This window comes from Petaurus breviceps, unplaced genomic scaffold (genome assembly GCF_028583685.1).
Source record: "Petaurus breviceps papuanus isolate PSGF00001 unplaced genomic scaffold, PetGlider_PUasm1.0 38, whole genome shotgun sequence".
Classification (NCBI taxonomy): Eukaryota; Metazoa; Chordata; class Mammalia; order Diprotodontia; family Petauridae; genus Petaurus; species Petaurus breviceps.
The window spans coordinates 23,077,238-23,095,344 of record NW_027186304.1 but is presented as its reverse complement, the minus strand read 5'-3'; the positions used below and the strand labels follow the sequence as shown (position 1 = coordinate 23,095,344).

Below are 18,107 nucleotides of genomic sequence, written 5' to 3'. Positions count from 1 at the left end.
TGGACTCAGCGTGATTTCATTATTTCCTGTAGCTCCACTCAGCAACTCATGAATAGAAATATAGGGTGGGGCTTGGCAAAACATGAGCCATGAAAGGACAAGGGAAAAGAAGTCCCAATGTAGAAGATGCTATAGAGTTGAACTAATCCACAAAGGGGTCAAAATAGGGAAGGGAGAAGTGTAGACCATCTAGGGATAATGGTCTATGGAAGAACTAGGGGGTGAAAGAATTAGAGGTCATGATTGAGAATGAAAAGATTAGGGGTTGTAATACATAGGAAAAGATGGAAAGCAATTACAAAGTTCATGAACATGGAAGCAGAAAACTTCTGGACAATGGCAAAATCAAGGGATTGACTCATCTCTGTGTGTAGCCTAGGTGGAGTGGAGGAGTATTTCATGAAAACTGGATAGAGTAGAGTGAGTATGTGAGAGCTTAGGGTGTTTGATGGGACATCATTGTGAATAATGAAGCCTCCTAGTATGTCATAGAGAGGAAGATTGAGCCAAGCAACGACGAATGAACTATATAGATGTATAACTGCATGATGGATATAACTTTTTCAACAACATTATAAAATAAAATTGGTTATCTGAAGACATCTCATAGGTTACACTGGACTTCTGTTTAGATCTTCTGTCTGGCAGAATTAGGAACCAGATGCTGAAATAAGGCAGATTTAGACTTCTTAAAAGAAAACTCTCCCTAACAATTAATGCTGCCCAAAAGTTCAATGTGCTACCTCAGGAAATAGTGAATTGTTTACTGGAGGTTTTCATATCAAGGCTAGATAACTATATGTCAATCAATCAATGTACATTTATTAAATGCCTACTATGTGCCAGGCACTGTACTAAGCACTGGGAATGCAAGAGGCAAAAGATAGTCCTTGACCTCAAGGAATCTGCAGTCTAGTGGGGGAGAGAGCATACAAACAAATATATACAGGACAAACAGAAAACAATAGAGTAAAGGCACTAGGCTCAAGGAGTTAGGGAAAACTTCCAGTAAAACATGGGATTTCAGTTTGGACTTAAAGGAAGACAGGGAAGTCAGTAGGCCAAGCGTAGGAGGGAGAACATTCCAGGCATGAAGGGCAGTGGAAGAAAATGCCTGGAGCCTAAAGGTGGTGCATCTTTTTCCAGGAACTACCAGGAAGCCAGTGTCACTGAGTCAAAGAGTACGTGTCAGGGAATAAGGTCTAAGAAGTCTAGAACCCAGGAGAACGCTAGACTACAAAGGGCTTTGTATGCCAGACAGAGCATTTTGTATTTGATCCTGGTGGCAATAGGGAGCTACGGGAATTTATTGGCGGTTAGATGGGGGGATGAGGTATGTCACACGATCTTTGTTTTAGGAAAATCACTTTAGTGGTTGAATAGAGCATGGATTGGAGTGGGGAGATATGTGAGGCAGGCAGATTCATAAGTAGGACCTGCATTAGAGGGATGGCAGTATCAGAGGAAAGAATGAAAAATATTCAAGAGATGCTGCAAAGGTGAAATTGCAGATCTTGGCAGTAGATTAGATATGGAAGATAGTGAAGAATACAGAATGACTCCCAGGTTGTGAGCCTGAGGGACTGGGAAGATGGTGTTGCCTGCTATGTAATAGGGAAAGTAGGAGGGTGGAGAGGGTTTAGGAGAAAGATAATGAGTTTGGCTTTGGACATATTAAGTTAAAGATATCTGTTGGACATACAGTTCAAGCTGTGTGAAAGGCAGTTGAAGATGTCAGATGTTATGGAGATATTTCTATTCAGATTCAGGTTGGACTAACCAAATAGCTTCTGGGGTTCCATTCGGCTCAAGATTCTGTGATTTTTATTAGTCAATTTTATATGATGCATTCTTGCATTTCTATCATAAGTCAAAACTCCATCAGACCCAAGAAATTTGATCTACTATGGATGAGAACCTTACAATAATCAGAATAAGGGAAGCCTTTCCTGATTTCATCTAGTTATTAGCATTCTTTTCTTCTTCAGATTATATTGTATTACTAATCTGTATAAATGTTCTAAGTATGGTAGCCCTAAGACTCTCCTCTGGGGCCTTCTTCCCTCCCCATTCAGTTACTCTTAATAACCTCATCAGTTCCAATTAATTCAATTATCTCAATGCTGAATGCTCTGAAATACCCAAGCCTTAATCTCTCTCCTAAATTCCATTCTCATATCACCAACTGCCATATAGTCATATCTACCTGTATGTCCCATAGACATCTCAACATCCCCTATATGAAATCTATTACATTTGTTCCCTTCAGATTCCTCCTTCCTCTAAACTTCACTATTTCTGTTGAGGATACAACCATACTTTCAGTCATATAGGTTCACAACCTTGGCATTATCCTTCACTCTTCTCTTTACCTCATCACACTCCCCACCTCACCCTGTATTCTCTCAGTTGTTGAGTCTTTTCAGTTCTACTTCTACAACATTTCTGGCGTGTCTTCTATTTTTTCTACTCCCATAGCCTCTAACATAGTTTGGACCCTTGTCATCTCTTGTCTGGACCATTGTAATAGCCTCTTAGTTAGTCTCTCTACTTTTAATTCCTCCCCCTTCTAATCCTCGTTACCCTCCTCTGCACACTTCAGTTTTTCAGTCTCTTACACTGTAGTATGAACATAAAATTCCAAATATGATCTGAAAAGGGCAGAGTACAGAGGGACTATTGCCTCCTTATTTCTGGATACTCTGCCTCTTTTATAACTTACCCCAGCATCACAGTAGCTTTCGTGGCAGTTAGTCATGGTGGTTTAATTGCCAGATCTAATGGCCTTTTCTCATTTGTCATCCTTATTGATTTCTCTGCAGCATTTGACACAGTTGATCACCTTCTCTTCCTGGACATTTTCTTCTCTAGGTTTTCATGACATTGCTCTCCCATCTTTTTCTAACTGTTCCTTCTCAATTTCCTTTGCTATTTCTTTATTTATCTCTTCTTTAATTATCTGTATTATGCCTACCAACCAAGAGGCGTTCCCCCAAGTCTATGTTCTGAGTCTTTTCTTTTTGCTCTATAATTTCTCACTTATTGATTTCAGCAACTTTATAGTTTCATTTATCATCTCTGTGAAGATGATCTTTAGGGGGGCATCTAGGTGGTGCAGTGAATAGAGTACCAGCCCTGAAGTCAGGAGGGCCTGAGTTCAAATCCGGACTCAGACACTTAACACTTACTAGCCGTGTGACCTTGGGCAAGTCACTTAACTCCAACTGCCCTGCCCTCCCCCCTCCAAAAAGCAAATTAATTAATTAATTTTTAAAAAGATGATCTTCAGATCTATGTGCCCAGCCCTAGTCTCTTCCCTAAGCTCCAACCCTATATTACCACATAACTCTTAGACTCTTGAACTGGATGTCCCATAGGGGTCTCAAGCTGAATGTGTCCAAAACAGAATCCACTGTCTTGTCCTCCAAACCTTCCCCTCTTCTGAACTTCCCTATTATTGTCCAGAGCAGGTATCACCATTCTCCCAATTGGCCACACCTGCAACCTTATTGTCATCCTTGACTCCTCACTGTCAGTTACCCTACATGTCTAACCTTCGCCAAATCCTCATTCTGCCTTCAAAACACCTCTCATCTGTGTCTTCTTCTCTCTACTCACAAAATTGTAATCCTAGTTCACATTTCTCCTAGACTATTACAATGACTTCCTAGCTGGTTTCCCTGCTGCTAGTCTTTCCCTCCTCCTATCCCTTGCTGCTTAACTGCCAAGGTGAGTTTTCTTTTTCTTTTAAATTTTTTTTTCTTTTTTTAAACATTCTTTTTTTGAGTTCCTAATTCTCCCCCTCCCTCTGCTGAGAAGGTAAGCAATATGATACCAAATATATATGTTAAATCATGCAAAACATATTTCCATATTAGCCATCTTGCAAAAAAAGCAAGTAAATTTTTTTTTTTTTTTAAAGCAATCAGGGTTAACTAACTTGCTCAAGGTTACAGGGCCTGTTATTTCTGGGTGTGGTGCTGAGTGTCTGAGCCCGGGATTTGATCTCCAGGTCGTCCCAACACTGGAGCCGTGCTCTTACTTGCTGAGCCACCTGGCCGCCCCTAAGCAATTGAGGTTAAGTAACTTGCTCAAGGTTACACAGCCAGGTGTTTCTGGGTGGGTGCTAAGTGTCTGAGCCTGGGATTCGATCTTCAGGTCTATCTCAACACTGGAGCCGGTGCTCTTACTCGCTGTGCTACCTGGCCGCCCCGCAAGTAAAATTTCTGAAGTGAGAAAATAATACTTCAGTTTGTACTCAGAGTTCAACAGCTCTCTCTTCTGAGTTGGATAGCATTTTTCATCATGAGTCCTTTGATATCATGTTGGGTCATTTTATTGATCATAGTAGCTAAGTCTTTTAAAGTTGATCATAATTATAAAATTCCTGTTACTGCATACAGTGATCTGGTTCTGCTCACTTCACTTTGCATCAATTCAGAGAGGTCCTCCTAGGTTTTTCTGCAAGGTGGTTTTTTCAAGCACAGATCTGACCACCTTTCCATTGAGCTCTAGCAACTCCCTAATACCTCCAGATCAAGTCCAATGTTTGGCATTTAAAGCTCTTCAAAACCTGACCCCTTACTACCTTTCCAGTCATCTGATACTTTATTCCCATCCATATACTCTATGATTCAGCTCTACAGTCCCACTTGGAATTCTTCCAACATTATATATACTATCCCCCATCTCCATGCTAAGTCAGGTCCCCCATACTGGAGATGTTATGCCCCCTTCCCTTTGTCCTCTTGGCTTTCCCAGTTTCCTTCAAGACTCTGCTCCAGTCCTTCCCTTCTACAATAGAACATTCCTGGTTCTCACCAGGTGCCTTTTCTAATCAGATTACCTTCCATCTTCTCTGTGTATATCATGCGCTCACCTAGTTATGTACATGTTGTTTCTCCTATTAGAATGCATACTTCTTGAGGGCATGGATTATATTTTGCCTCACTTTGTATCCCCATGTTATGGTGATTTTGGTATTGGTTCAGATTCGCTCCCACAAACGACACAGTCTCAAGAGGGGAAGGAGTTTTATTGAACACAGAAACAAGGACGCTTAAATCGGCACCAGAAATACAATATTCCTAGCACAATTAAAGCAAACACAACTAAAATAAAAAATAAGAATAGTAAGAGAAAGAACACATCACCAGTTCAGGGGAGCACCAACTCTCGATCAACATGGCTGGGGAATCCCGGGGTACAGCCTTTGAGTCCCGAATGGGAGGGTCCCAGGCAGAGCGTCCTCTCCATGGGTGAGATTCCGAAGAGGCTCAGGGGATTGGGGATTTTTATGGGAGAAGAACAAAGAAGGCTTGACCAGGATAATTGGTTCCTTGCCAGATATTGCTTAATTCTTTCGGGTGTTTGTGCAAGCAGGTCGAGCAGCCTGTGTTTTTCATAGGTGTTATCAAGTAACAGTCCTTGAGAGAATAGCAAGTTCTCACAGTACTGTCTATTCCAGGAGGGGCTAGTTCCTGGGGTATGCTCCTAAGTCATGTGATACAAGTTCCTGTCACACAAAGGACAGAGTGAACTCACAATCTTGTTAACTATGGACTATTGTTAATTCACCCCAGCACTTAGCATAGCACCTGGCCCCCTTAATAAAATTCTAATTCCAGAGAATAATACTAGTTAACACTTATATAGCACTTATAATGTGATAGGCACTGTGCTAAATGCTTTACAATTATCATGTCATTTGATCCTTACAACAACCCTGGGAAGGTAGGTACTATTATTATCCCTATTTTACAGCTGAGGAAACTGAGGCAGTCTGGAATTTAGTGACTTGCCGAGGCTCACACAGCTTCCAAGAGTCTGAGATCAGATTTGATTTCTGGTGTTCCTGACCCTGGGCCCAGTGCTTTATCTACTATACCATCTACCTTTTTAGTTAAACGTCTGTGTAGCCACATGGTCTCCCATATTGTACTTATTAAGTTGATTTTTAGAATCCAAGTGTAATAACTTCATATGTATTGAAGTTATTCCCTTTTCAGTTTTTTCCCAGTAGAAAGGGCATGGGATTTTGAGTCACAGTCCTGGATACTTTGGCATGTAACCTTGACAAAGTTATTTTACCTCCTATCTGGGACTGTTTAATGAAATATAAAATAAAGGATGGATTTGGTAACCTCTAAGTTCCCTTCCAGTTCAGAGTATATGATCTTATGACTGGACAAGGTTATTCAACTCATTTTGAACCTACCAGCAAAATTCACCAGCATCCTATTCTGTCTACTATGTAGAAATCCCAGTGAGAGAGTGGCATAGGTCTAGGGTGGATAAGGGAGAAGGAAAGATTGGACGTGGGAAAGGTAAGAAGATAGGGGATTAGAGTCAGAGTGTAAAATTTTTTCTTCATGGTCTTAGGAATGGTATGATTCTGAATGATGGTGAGCTCTAGGTGTGGTTTCCCCCATGAGTGAATGAAGTGGGATGAATCTCATTGAAATCAAGAAAGATAATGGTCATTGGAATGAATTTGGTAATCTTGGACGATGGTGGCAGGATGGAGAAGACTGTCAGTCTAGTCCTAGAGTCACTGAGGGAGGTGAAAGAGTGACCTTGAGGTCTTTAGAAGACAGCAATATGGCAAGAACACGAGTTCTTCTTTCTGCCCTTTGTGGAACTGCAAATCTGCTGGTCTGTTATATATTTATGGGTCTACTAAGTTATGGAAGGGTTTTATTTTTTTTAAAGGAACACCTTTCTTCTCCTCTACTAATTCACTAAAGTGCAAATCATAAAAATCTCTCCCTTTGAGCCATTGTTTTAAATGGAAGGGAAACATTTGGCTTTTCTAAAATTTCTTCCATCCTATTACTATTTTATACTCCACATAAAAGCCTAGGATACTTTAAACAATAAATCATGAAGCAAACCAAGAACTTTGCTTTCATTTGAAACGAAAATATAACTGAATTTGAAGAGTCCTCTTGTATGGTTTTGCAATAAGTGATTTCTTTGTTTTATTAGCCATTCAAGGAATGGAATGGTGGACTGAGAGTTAATAAATGTTACTGAAATGCTACAAATATCCAATTGATTCCTTTTTTTTAGGAAAAAAAAGCAATTTGGAACACTTCTGAAAATTTCTAATAAAGATCATAGCACATTTGAATTCCTCAACTATTTTTTAAAGTAAGCTAGACTGGGGAGTGGGAAGAGCTAGGGAAAGAATAAAAATTAGCAGGTGTTAGGATAAGTGTGTGGCATGGAGATGGAGGGGAGAAGTGGATGGTAAGTAGGAAAGAGATAAACACTCTATTTGGGTTACTTGAGCATCAATAGGAAGGTTTTATAAGAATCTGTGTGAAGGGATGCTGACAGGAGAAAAATTTAAAAACTAGCCTTGACTTTCTTTTATGTTCTAGGTCGTCAGATCCCACCCCTGGATCCTCATGAAAATGGGAACAATGGAGCAATCAAGCTTGGGAAGCAAACACCACAAGCAAGCAGGCGATGTTGCTGACCCCATATGATATCATCTGATGTACTTGAAGAACTCAAATCCCATTTTCTTGTGCACTGACTGAAGGACTTCCCACTCTTGGTGACTTGGTGCCTTGTTTAAAAAAAATCCCAGCTCTATATTATAAGAAATATGCAGGTATCACATCCAGAAAGCTTCCTTGGGAAAGGATTTTTCAGAAATTCTTGAAAAAACCTAAGTCATACTGTTTATATTGATGGATTGGACTACACCAAATTCATCTTGCCCTTCCCCCTCCCTTTCTCTCTCACTCTCCTTAAAACAGTGATTTTTACTGAGTGGGTGAAGGAAGGGAGTGGGTGGATGACAAGTATATAGCGAGTTCTCTGTTAAACCCTCCCCAAAATTTAGTTTTGTAAGAAAGAGGTTGTAGTATTGTTGACTTAGTTTGTGTGGGGGATTCTAAGGTGGGTCTTTCCTCTCTGACTTCCCATTGGCCTGGTCATACTGTAGGAATCTTTTCAGTGCCACTGACTTTGTGGATGACCTAATCAGTCACCTGTGAAAGTTAGCTAGTGAGGAGATAATTTTTTATGTGATTTTAGAACTGAGCCTGTTTTTTTATTTTTAAATTTTAGATCTGCTCTAAAAATTTTTTTTAAGGGAAAGAAATAGAATTTATCCTATACTTCCCACATCTTCTGTAGAGAACAGAGGAGTGTTATCCAACTATCCCCCCAAACTACAGGTTTGAACAATTTGCTGAAAAAAAGAAGAGGGAAAGATTTATTTGAAAGAAAGAGAAAGAGAAGGAAAGGGAATGGAAGGAACAAAAGGAAAGAAGAAAAGAAAAAACAACTTTTTTAGATCCCTGATTTTTTCCTTCAATGTTTAGCATTGCACACATTTTGAGTTTCAGGTACATGTAGAGTGACAAATCTGAGAAAAATTGCTGCAAATGACTTAGAAGATGAGAAGGCCTTGTTTCTGAAAAAGAGACAGAAGGCATTTCTATGTAAGAATGCATATGAGTAGACTAAGGTAGAACAGAGACATTTTAAAAAGAGGTACTACATACTGCATGTTGTCTTGATGGGCAGGGAGCTCAATGCACAGGGTAGTTCCTTGCTAATAGAGTTTGTCATGGTTTCTTAATCAAGGTTGAAAACTGAAGTAAAAAAAAGGCATTAAAAAAAGATATATATATATAAAATCTCTCCCTTTGAGCCATTGTTTTAAATGGAAGGGAAACATTTGGCTTTTCTAAAATTTCTTTCATCCTTATTACTATTTTATACTCCACATAAAAGCCTAGGATACTTTAAACAATAAATCAAGAAGTGACTTACACTCTATGAAGGCAGTACTCCATCATATCTGCACAAAGGATAGGCCTTCCTGATCCAGGTTCCTCGACATCTTCTGTAACATAAAAGGATTTGAATATCTTTCATCTGTTTAGTTTTGAAAAGTACTTGGATGCAGTAGATGGAAGAAGTGAAGGCTGAGAGGGATAAGGGGAAAAGCTTGTTTTCCCTTAAGTCCAAATCTTTTTTACATTCCAAGTTTCTTACCAATCTAGGATCAAACAATGGTTGACCTCTTACCAAGGCTCAGATTGGGACAAAATTTTTAGAGCCTCTCAGACACAGTACCCTTGGTAGGAGATAGTGATTAAAGTTGGATGGGACCTTAGAGGTCATTGAGACAAACACCTCTCATTTTTTGGGTGAGAAAAATGAGGTCAAATTAAGTAATTCACCCAAAGTCACATAGGTGGTAAGTAGGAGAGGTGGGCTTTGAACCTAAGCCTTTTGAATCTTTAAATCCAATTGTCTTTTTATCATACTGTGAGAAGAAATCCTACCCTCCCCAAATTATTTAGTCAGGCACCAAGAAGTAAAGAGAAAATTAATCCTGTTTGTACTCTTCCATAATAAGCACCTTAATTATGGTCTGGGAAACAATCATATCACTCACAGAACTAGAGAGTGGAAGGGACCTTAGGGAGTAGCTACTTGAACCACATTGTTTTGGAAAGGAAGAAGCAAAGGCTCAAAAAAGGGTAAATGGTTTGGCCAAGATCATGCAGTTAGTTCATTTCAGAGCTAGGAGAGAAACTGAATCTTGACTATAAACACCTGCAGTTTTCAAATCTTAGGAAATAAACATATTACCATCCCCATGATTGCTTAGTTCCTGTTACACTCTGATCCTTTTATTCCTGGGTTGATGGAATGAGTTATATCAATGGCCCAAAGAAGCATTTACTGAGGGACCAACATGGATGTCACATCTATCCCTCTTTTGTGATAAAAAAAAAGACTGTGTATGGAGCAACAATCAAGGGGTACACAAAGCGAAGGTGACAATAAAGATCTTTTGAAATAACAAAAGATTTTTGCATATAAAACGATAAAAATTAAAATATAAAATATTATAAATTACAACAAGATTACAAGTGGCAGATTACAAATATAAAAGATTTTTTTTCTTCCTGTGCACTTAGCCAGTTTGATTCTCCAACTGAATTTCTGGAATTTGTAGAGCTGGTTTGTTAGTTCTTGAATCTTGGTGTCTGGAAAGGATTCCATCTATTCTACCTGTCTGGGTACAGATTTGAGTCTTAGTTATTTCAGACAGAAGCAGTTCCATCACAAATAGTAACAAGGGATTCTGACTGTCTGGGAAGAGACTTTATGGGATTTCCTACATTGTCCATGGTCCACAATCTGCACTGAATTTACTTGTAGGCCTGACATGGATCTACACATCCTTCTAGAAGTAAATAGTTTGATATTAGAAACTGAAGTCAGTTCTTTCCGGGTGACATGCAGATCTATGTTGAACCTTACCTCTTTCAACACAGAAATTGAATTAGTATCTGAACTATGCAGGGACTAGAACAGAGAAAGTAAGGAATCATAATCTGTCACATAGCTAGGGAATTACACTGGACAAATTCTAACATAAAAGAGGCTAATTCTGATGACAGAACATGAATATCCCCCTGTCCCCCAAATTAATGGAATCAGGGTTCTCTTCAGAAGGGAATAGGTTTCAAAGTGATTTTCTTTACCTCTCTGATACTGTTTCTTTCTATCAGAAGCAGTTTGGAGGGAGAAAAGCCTTAATCATCACTTTAAAAAATCAGGAAGGAGCTGATAGAGTATGGCTGAGCAAACACATTTACATGTCTATTGAGCCTTCTCAGGAAAGTGCCTAGACCCTTTTGAAGAATCATGATTTTTCATAAGAGCAATTAAAAAAAATCAGGGTAGCCTGAGTTAACACATGAACAGTATATTACAAGGTGACCTTATAGAACAATGTGCCTCCAAACTGGCCAGAGCATTAGAGGTGCCATAATACCATTTTAGTCATTCCTCAAACTTCTCTTCCTCCCTTTTTTTCTTCTTTCCTTCTTTCTTCCCTCCCTCCCTCCCTCTCTCCTTCCTTCCTTCCTTCCTTTTTTCCATTTTTTCTCTCCCTGCCCCTTCTCTATCTCTTCTCATGTACATATATACATATCTAAATATAATTTTACATTTCCGAAGCTAGCATGTTATACCTTTCATTGTCTGAGTCTGGCTTACAGATATCTATTGTATATTGTAAATATGAATTTTATAGTGCCCATTTCACATTTAAGAACAGAAAGGCCAAAGATAGAAAGTAGCAACACGTGAGAGAGAGATATAGATATCTTACTGACTTGCCATTTTTTAAACTTTAAGATAGCACATTAATGATACTAAGTATGCATTTTCCATTCAGGCTGCAAGATTTTGAGGGTCCCAAATCAGGCATTCTCTCATAGTCACCGGGTACTGAAGTCGTGCCCCAAAGAGAATTGATCTCATTCTTCCTTGTAGGGAATATGCCCAAGTATTAGTCAGCTACCATTTATTAAGAGCCTAATATGTGCCTGGGACCGTGCGAAGTGCTGGGGATGTAAGTGTGAAATGCTTCCTCCAGACATAGCACTATGACATGTGAAAGATGAAAACAAGCATCTATTGGTAGATTCCCCACTTTACACCGTCACCCAAGGAGTAGGGCAAGTTGAGCAATAGGTTAGAAAGCTCTGACATGTATGCAGACAGATGAAGTATATCAGTGATATATGTTTACTATTTTAACCATCTTTTAAACCAGACCCAGTGTTCCAATGTCAGCATTATGTTTTGCCATGCATATTGCTTTCTCTCTTGTGTTTTTGCAAAGGGCTTTGACTGGGCTGGACCCAGTTCCTGCATAGGGGGGATGCTTTTACATCGTCAGAACTTTTCTCCCTTTCATTAAACAGTAGTGCATTTCCAACCTTTCCTCACAAAACCACCGAATTACAACAACAGTAACAAAACTGTACCTGTTATTTTGTTTTTAAACTGATTCATACTAATAAATATTTTAAGTATTACCAAATGTTGTAATATTTTAGAACTCTGGTTAGTTTTAAACACTCGTCTACAGTTGTCAAAATGAAGGCTGCTAAAATCAATTTAATCCAATCAATTCAACAGATACTTGTTTACTGACTTACTACATGCAAGACACTGATCACTGTGCTGCTAGGTAGATACGTGAGAGCAGGGAAGGTAAAGGTTAGAATACATAATGAGTGGGCACAGAATTTCAGTTTTCAAAAGATTTATTAGCTAGGAGAAATCAAGCGAGATGTTTCATGAGTGCTAATTTACTCACGTGTGCTATAGAGATACACGTCCTCATACACTTTCTTTTTAGTCTGCTGTTACTATTGGTCAGTGAGTACACATGGAAGAGAGAGTTATAACTTGGAGGAGATAGCAGTTAAAAAATAGTTCAACAAATCTAATTTGTACAAAGCACAGTAGTGCTAGATAGTAGAAGAGATACAAGACCTAGATAGGACACAGCCTCTGATGTCAAAGTTAAAGTCCATTGGACATAACTTGTGCCGTGAAGTATAAAGTCTAATTCATGATGAGCGTGCAAAAGGTACAAAGTTCTGTTGGAGATACGTAGAGAGAAAGGTCATTAGTAAATGGGATAAGCAGAGAAGGATTCCTGAAGAAGGTAACATTTGGATTAGGCTTCGAAGGTAGGAATCGAATAGGTAAGAATGGGGCTGGAAAGAGCATTTCAGGCATAAAGAAGAGCATGAACAAAGGTGAGAGAATGGGAAACGTTGGGTGTACGTAATTGGCCATGTGTGTTAGAGCCAGCTTGAACCAAGAAAGCCAATTGTCAAATTTGTGAGCATTTACACTTCAGAAATAGACAAACTATAAATCAAAGATTGATTTAGTGTTTTGTTGATTATCTGAACTTAAGAAAGTGATGGAGAAAATGTTAATAATGCAAATTAAAGTTATCAAGATGGCAAAGAAAAGGCAAGGATCACCTGAGCTCTCCCAAATTCTCCTTCAAATAACTTTAAAAGAACACCTCAGAATGAATTTTGGAGCAATAGAATTCACAAAAGGAGGGAGCAAAACAATTTTCCAGCCCAAGATAACTGAGGAGGAAAGGTCTGTTGCATGGGTTGACAGTGGAGTGCAACGCAGTGCAGGCTGTGCCTGAGGAAGCTAGCAGTGAGACCCTTGACCTCCATACTAGGCAGCAGGTAGCAGCCACACCTAGGGCAAGCCAGTAACAGGCCATGGGGGCAGCTGAAATGGCAGCAGTGGCTTCCAGAGCTCTCAGCTCACAGATGGTAAGGGGGTCAGACTACATGGGTCCTTTTGCTGGCACTGTGTGCAGGACTCGGTTGCATTGCTCATACTTGGACGTAGGTCACAGGCCTGGGATGAGGAGAGCACTAGCACATGAGAGCTTGCCATCACAGGGAATGGGGACCCTTGCCACAGCTGTAATGTGGAAAAGAGTGCTTGGGGTCACTCACAGACCAGAGTGCAGGCCGGGAGAGCAACAAACACACCTTTAACATAAGTTAAAGTCAAGAAATAGACTGGAAAAATGAACAAACAACAGCAACAAAAAACAGCCTGACCATAGAAAGCTATTTTGGTGACAGGGAAGATCAAAACACAAACTCAGAAGAAGATAACAAAGTCAAAACAAGTATATGTAAAAACCCCCCAAAAATGTGAATTGGTCTGAGATCCAAAAAAGAATTCTTGGAAGAACTCAAATCTGACCTCAGACACTTGACACCCAACTAGCTGTGTGATCTTGGGCAAGTCATTTAACCCCAATTGCCCTGCCTTCCCCCCTCCAAAAAAAACCAAATAAGAAAGGTAGAGGGAAAGATGCAAGAAAATCACAAGAAAAGAGTCAACTTGGTAAAGGAGGTGCACGCACACAAACACACTCTGAGGAAAATAACACCTTAAAAAACTAGAGTAAGTCAAATGGTAAAAGAGGCACAAAATCCATTGAAGAAAATTCCTTAAAAAGTAGAATTGTCCAAATAGAAAAGAAAGTACAAAAGCTCACTGTAGAAAATAATTCCTTAAAAATTAGAATTTGGCCAATGGAAGCTAATAACTTCATGAGATATCAAGAAACAAGAAAACAAATCAAAAGAATTAAAAAATAGAAATATCTCACTGGAAAAACAACTGATCTGGAAAATAGGTAAAGGATAGATCATTTAATAATTATTAAACTAGGGGCAGCCAGGTGGCTCAGCGAGTAAGAGCACCAGCTCCAGTGTCGGGATGACCTGGGGATCAAATCTGGGCTCCAATACTCAGCACCACACCCAGAAATAACTGGCCATGTAACCTTGAGCAAGTTACTTAACCCCAATTGCTTAGGGGTGGCCAGGTGGCTCAGCAAGTAAGAGTGCCGGCTCCAATGTTGGGATGACCTGGGGATCAAATCTGGGTGCAGATACTTAGCACCACACTCAGAAATAACTGGCCGTATAACCTTGAGCAAAGTTACTTAACCCTGATTGCTTTAAAAAAAAAAAAAGAAAAAAATAATTATTAGACTACCTGGAAGTCATGATAAGAAAAAAAGAGCCTAGGCATCATGTTTGAAGAAATTATCCAGGAAAACTGCTCTGATATTCTAGACTCAGAGGGCAAAATAGAAATGGAAAAAATCCAACCATCGCCTTCTGAAAGAGATCTCAGAACAAAAACTCCCATGAATATTAGAGTCAAATTCCAGAGCTACCAAGTCAAGGAGAAACTATTACAAGGAGCCAGAAAGAAACAATTCAAATATCATGAAGGCACAGTAAGGATAATACAAGATTTAGGAGCTTCTACATTAAAGGATCTGGGGGTATGGAATATGATATTCCAGAGGGCAAAGGAGCTAGGATTACAACCAAGAATCACTTATCCAGCAGAACTGAGCAATCCTCCAGGGGTAAAATGGATATTTAATAGAAAATTTCAAGCATTCCTGATGGAGAAAAAAAAACCCAGCTGAATAGAAAATTTGACTTTCCAATTCAAGATTCAAGAGAAGCATAAAAGGTAAATGGGAAAGGGAAATCGCAGGGGATTCAAGTTTAAACTGTTTATATTTCTACACGGGAAGATGATACATATAATTAACTCCTATTAACTTTCTCATTATTAGGGCAGTTTATTCAGAGTTGTTTGAAGGAACTCACAGGTGCAAGATGATTTCTAAAAAAAACTAAAATGAAGGGGTGAGAAAGAGAAATGAATTGGGAGAAGGGGTAAGGGAGAGGTAGAATGGGGTAAATTATCTCACATAAAAGAGGCAGACAAGAACTTTTACAGCGGAGGGGAAGACAGAGGAGGTGGGGATGAGTGCTTGAACCTTATTCTCATCAGAACTGGCTCAAAGAAGGAACCACGTGTACCCTTAGTTGTTTATAGACGTCTGTCTTACCCTACTGGAAAGTAGGAGGGGAAGAAGATAAAAGAAGGGGAAGATAGAAAGGAGGGCAAATTGGGGGAGGCAGAAGTCAGAAGCGAAAAACTCTTGAGGATGGACAGGGTGAAAGGAGAGAGAGTAGGTTAAACAAGTAATAAAACAGGATGAAGGAAAATACACAGTAATCATAACTAGACATTTTTTTACAGCAAGTTTCTGTGATAAAGGCTTCATTTCTCAAATATATAGAGAATTAGGTCAGATTTATAAGATTTATAATTCCCCAATTGATAAATGGTCAAAGGATAAGAACAGGCAGTTTTCAGATGAAATAAATAATATCTATAGTCATATGAAAAAATGCTCTAAATCACTATTAATTAAAGACATGTAAATTAGGTGCCATTGAGGTACCATCCCATACCACCCCATTAGACTGGCTAATATGACAGAGCAGGAAAATTAAAATGTTAGAGGGAATTGGGAAAATTGAGACAAAAATGCCCTCTTGGTTGAATTGTGAACTTATTTCAGCCATCCTGGAGAGCAATTTGAAACTGTGCCCAAAGGGCTACAAAGTCATACATACCCTTTGACCCAGCAGTGCCAGTACTAGGTCTGTATCTCAAAGAGATAAAAAACAAAAAGGAAAAGGTCCTATGTGCACAAAAATATTTATAGCAGCTCTTTGTAGTGGCAAAAAAATTGGAAATTGAGGGGGATGCCCATCAATTGGGAAATGGCTGAACAAGCGACATATGATTGTAATGTAATACTATTGTGCTACAAGAAATGATGAGCAGGATGCTCTCAGAAAAGAAAGACATACATAGACTGATACAAAGTGAAATGAGCAGAAGCAGGAGACTATTGTACACAGTAACAGCAATATTGTATGATGAACAACTGTGAGTGACTTAGCCAGTCTGAGCAATACAGCTATCCAAGACAATTCCAAAGGACTCATGATGAAAAATACTGTTCTCCTCCAGAGAAAGAAATGATGGAGTCTGAATACAGATTGAAGCATACCTTTTTAAAATTTCTTTATTTTATGTTAGTTTGTTTTTTGGTCTATGTTTTCTTTCATAACATGACTAATATGGAAATAGGTTTTGCATGACTGTACATGTATAATCTATATAAAATTTTTAGGCTTCTTAATGAAGGGAGAGGGGAGGGAGGGAGAAAATTTTTTAAAATTTAAAAAACGAATGTTAAAAATTGTTTTTACATGTAATTGAGAAAAATAAAACATTTAAAAAAATAAAGCAGATTAAATTTTAAAGTGTGTCATACATACATTTTTGTTTTCCTGGAGAGTCAATTGTTAACATTTACCAGAACATTGCTGTATGGAAAGGAGAGAAAACAGGCCTTTAACTGGAACATACTGTATGTAGAAAGGAATAGTTTGACACAAAGATAGAAAGGTATAGTGTAACCATATTAGGGATAGCTTTGAATACTAGGGTAAGGAGTTTGAACTTTACATAGTTGGAAACAGTAAGTAATTGAAGAATTTCAATAGTAGATTGAATAATAGAATAGTAGATTGAATAGTAGAAGAAATTCAAAGTAGAGGGATGCTTTTTAAAATCTATTTTATTTGATTTATAAAGGCACCATCTCAGAGAAGGGGAAGGTTTTTTAAGGATTGGTGCAAGCTAACCATGTTTAGATGCATGAGACAGAGACTATTGGGCCAAGGTCCAGGATGAGGCCAGTTGATGGCAGGAATGAGATTAAAGCCACAGGTGGCAGAATTAGCTTTAATAAGAAATAAGTATACCTATAACTCTTTATCTGAGGTGGGAAGAAAGGAGGAAAGGATGAGTGGTGATGCTGAGGCGTTTTGAGAAGTGGAGAAAGGGAATTGTGGGAACTCAATATTTGATTTCTCAGTCTCAGTGAAGTAGGAGTCTAAGTTATTTGATATGAGTGAGGGGGATAAGGGTATGGTGGGGAAATAGAGGAAAAAGGAAAACAAATGAAACAGGCCCTGAAGGGAATGAGACAAGAAATCAATAGATTTCAATAGAAATCAACATCAATGAGATAATTAGGGAAGGTAAGCAAAAGTGCTACATTACTGGTGGAATGCCTGTCCTACCTGTGTGATCCTGGGCAAGTCACAAACTCTCTGGGCCTCAGTTTCCTCACATGTAAAATGAGGGGGTTAGTCTTGATGACCTCTAAAGTTCTTTCAAGCTCTAGACCTATAGTCCTAGTAAAACACATTTCCTTGGTTTCTAGACTAGAAAGGCAAAAGCAGGTTCTACTCTCAGCAAATGAAAATTCTTTGTGTATTATTTCTTCTTAGTTCCATTTGCCCTTCTTTGCTTATCCTCAGAGTACCCAGAGATGTCTCACTTTCAGAGGTATGTCATCTTTCTTACCTGTCATATGAAACCTCAGCTCAACAAACAACATTTATGCCTGCCCATTAACTTCACACCATATACTTTGTTGATTTTCACAGATCTTTCATCCCAAAACTGGTGATAGTGTTTTCTTTAAAAAGACAAAAAACAAAACAAAACAAAAAAAACTAACCCCCAACCCAACAACAAACAACACATACATTCATAGAACCTTCTTACATTTCTCCTTGCTTTAACAGTGCAAACAGATTTTAATTTTCTCTTTGTATTGACCAGCTAATATGAAATCATTTTTGATTCACTATTAAAATTACCTTATCATGATTTAAGATGCTAATTCTCATTAACATTCATATTTATTCCCCTCCTCCTTTGTCATTCACTACTCTAGATGTCACACACACACACACTCACAGAGACAGAGACAGAGACAGAGAGAGACAGAGAGAGAGACAGAGAGAGAGAGA

At 38.8% G+C, this 18,107-nt stretch overlaps 1 protein-coding gene and 1 long non-coding RNA gene across 3 annotated transcripts in view; one reads left to right on the top strand and one right to left on the bottom strand.

Annotated features, from left to right (window-relative positions):
* The window catches only part of RAB31 (RAB31, member RAS oncogene family), a 269,429-nt gene extending 257,557 nt beyond the window's left edge, over positions 1 to 11,872 (top strand). For both annotated transcript variants that reach the window (XM_069099638.1, XM_069099636.1), the window contains one exon: positions 7,386 to 11,872. In XM_069099638.1, the coding sequence (XP_068955739.1) occupies positions 7,386 to 7,483 (98 nt within the window). In that variant the 3' untranslated portion in view covers positions 7,484 to 11,872. The remainder of the gene's footprint in view (positions 1 to 7,385) is intronic.
* Positions 1 to 18,107, bottom strand: part of LOC138170373 (uncharacterized) — a 464,687-nt gene that overhangs the window by 84,049 nt on the left and 362,531 nt on the right. The window lies entirely within an intron of this gene.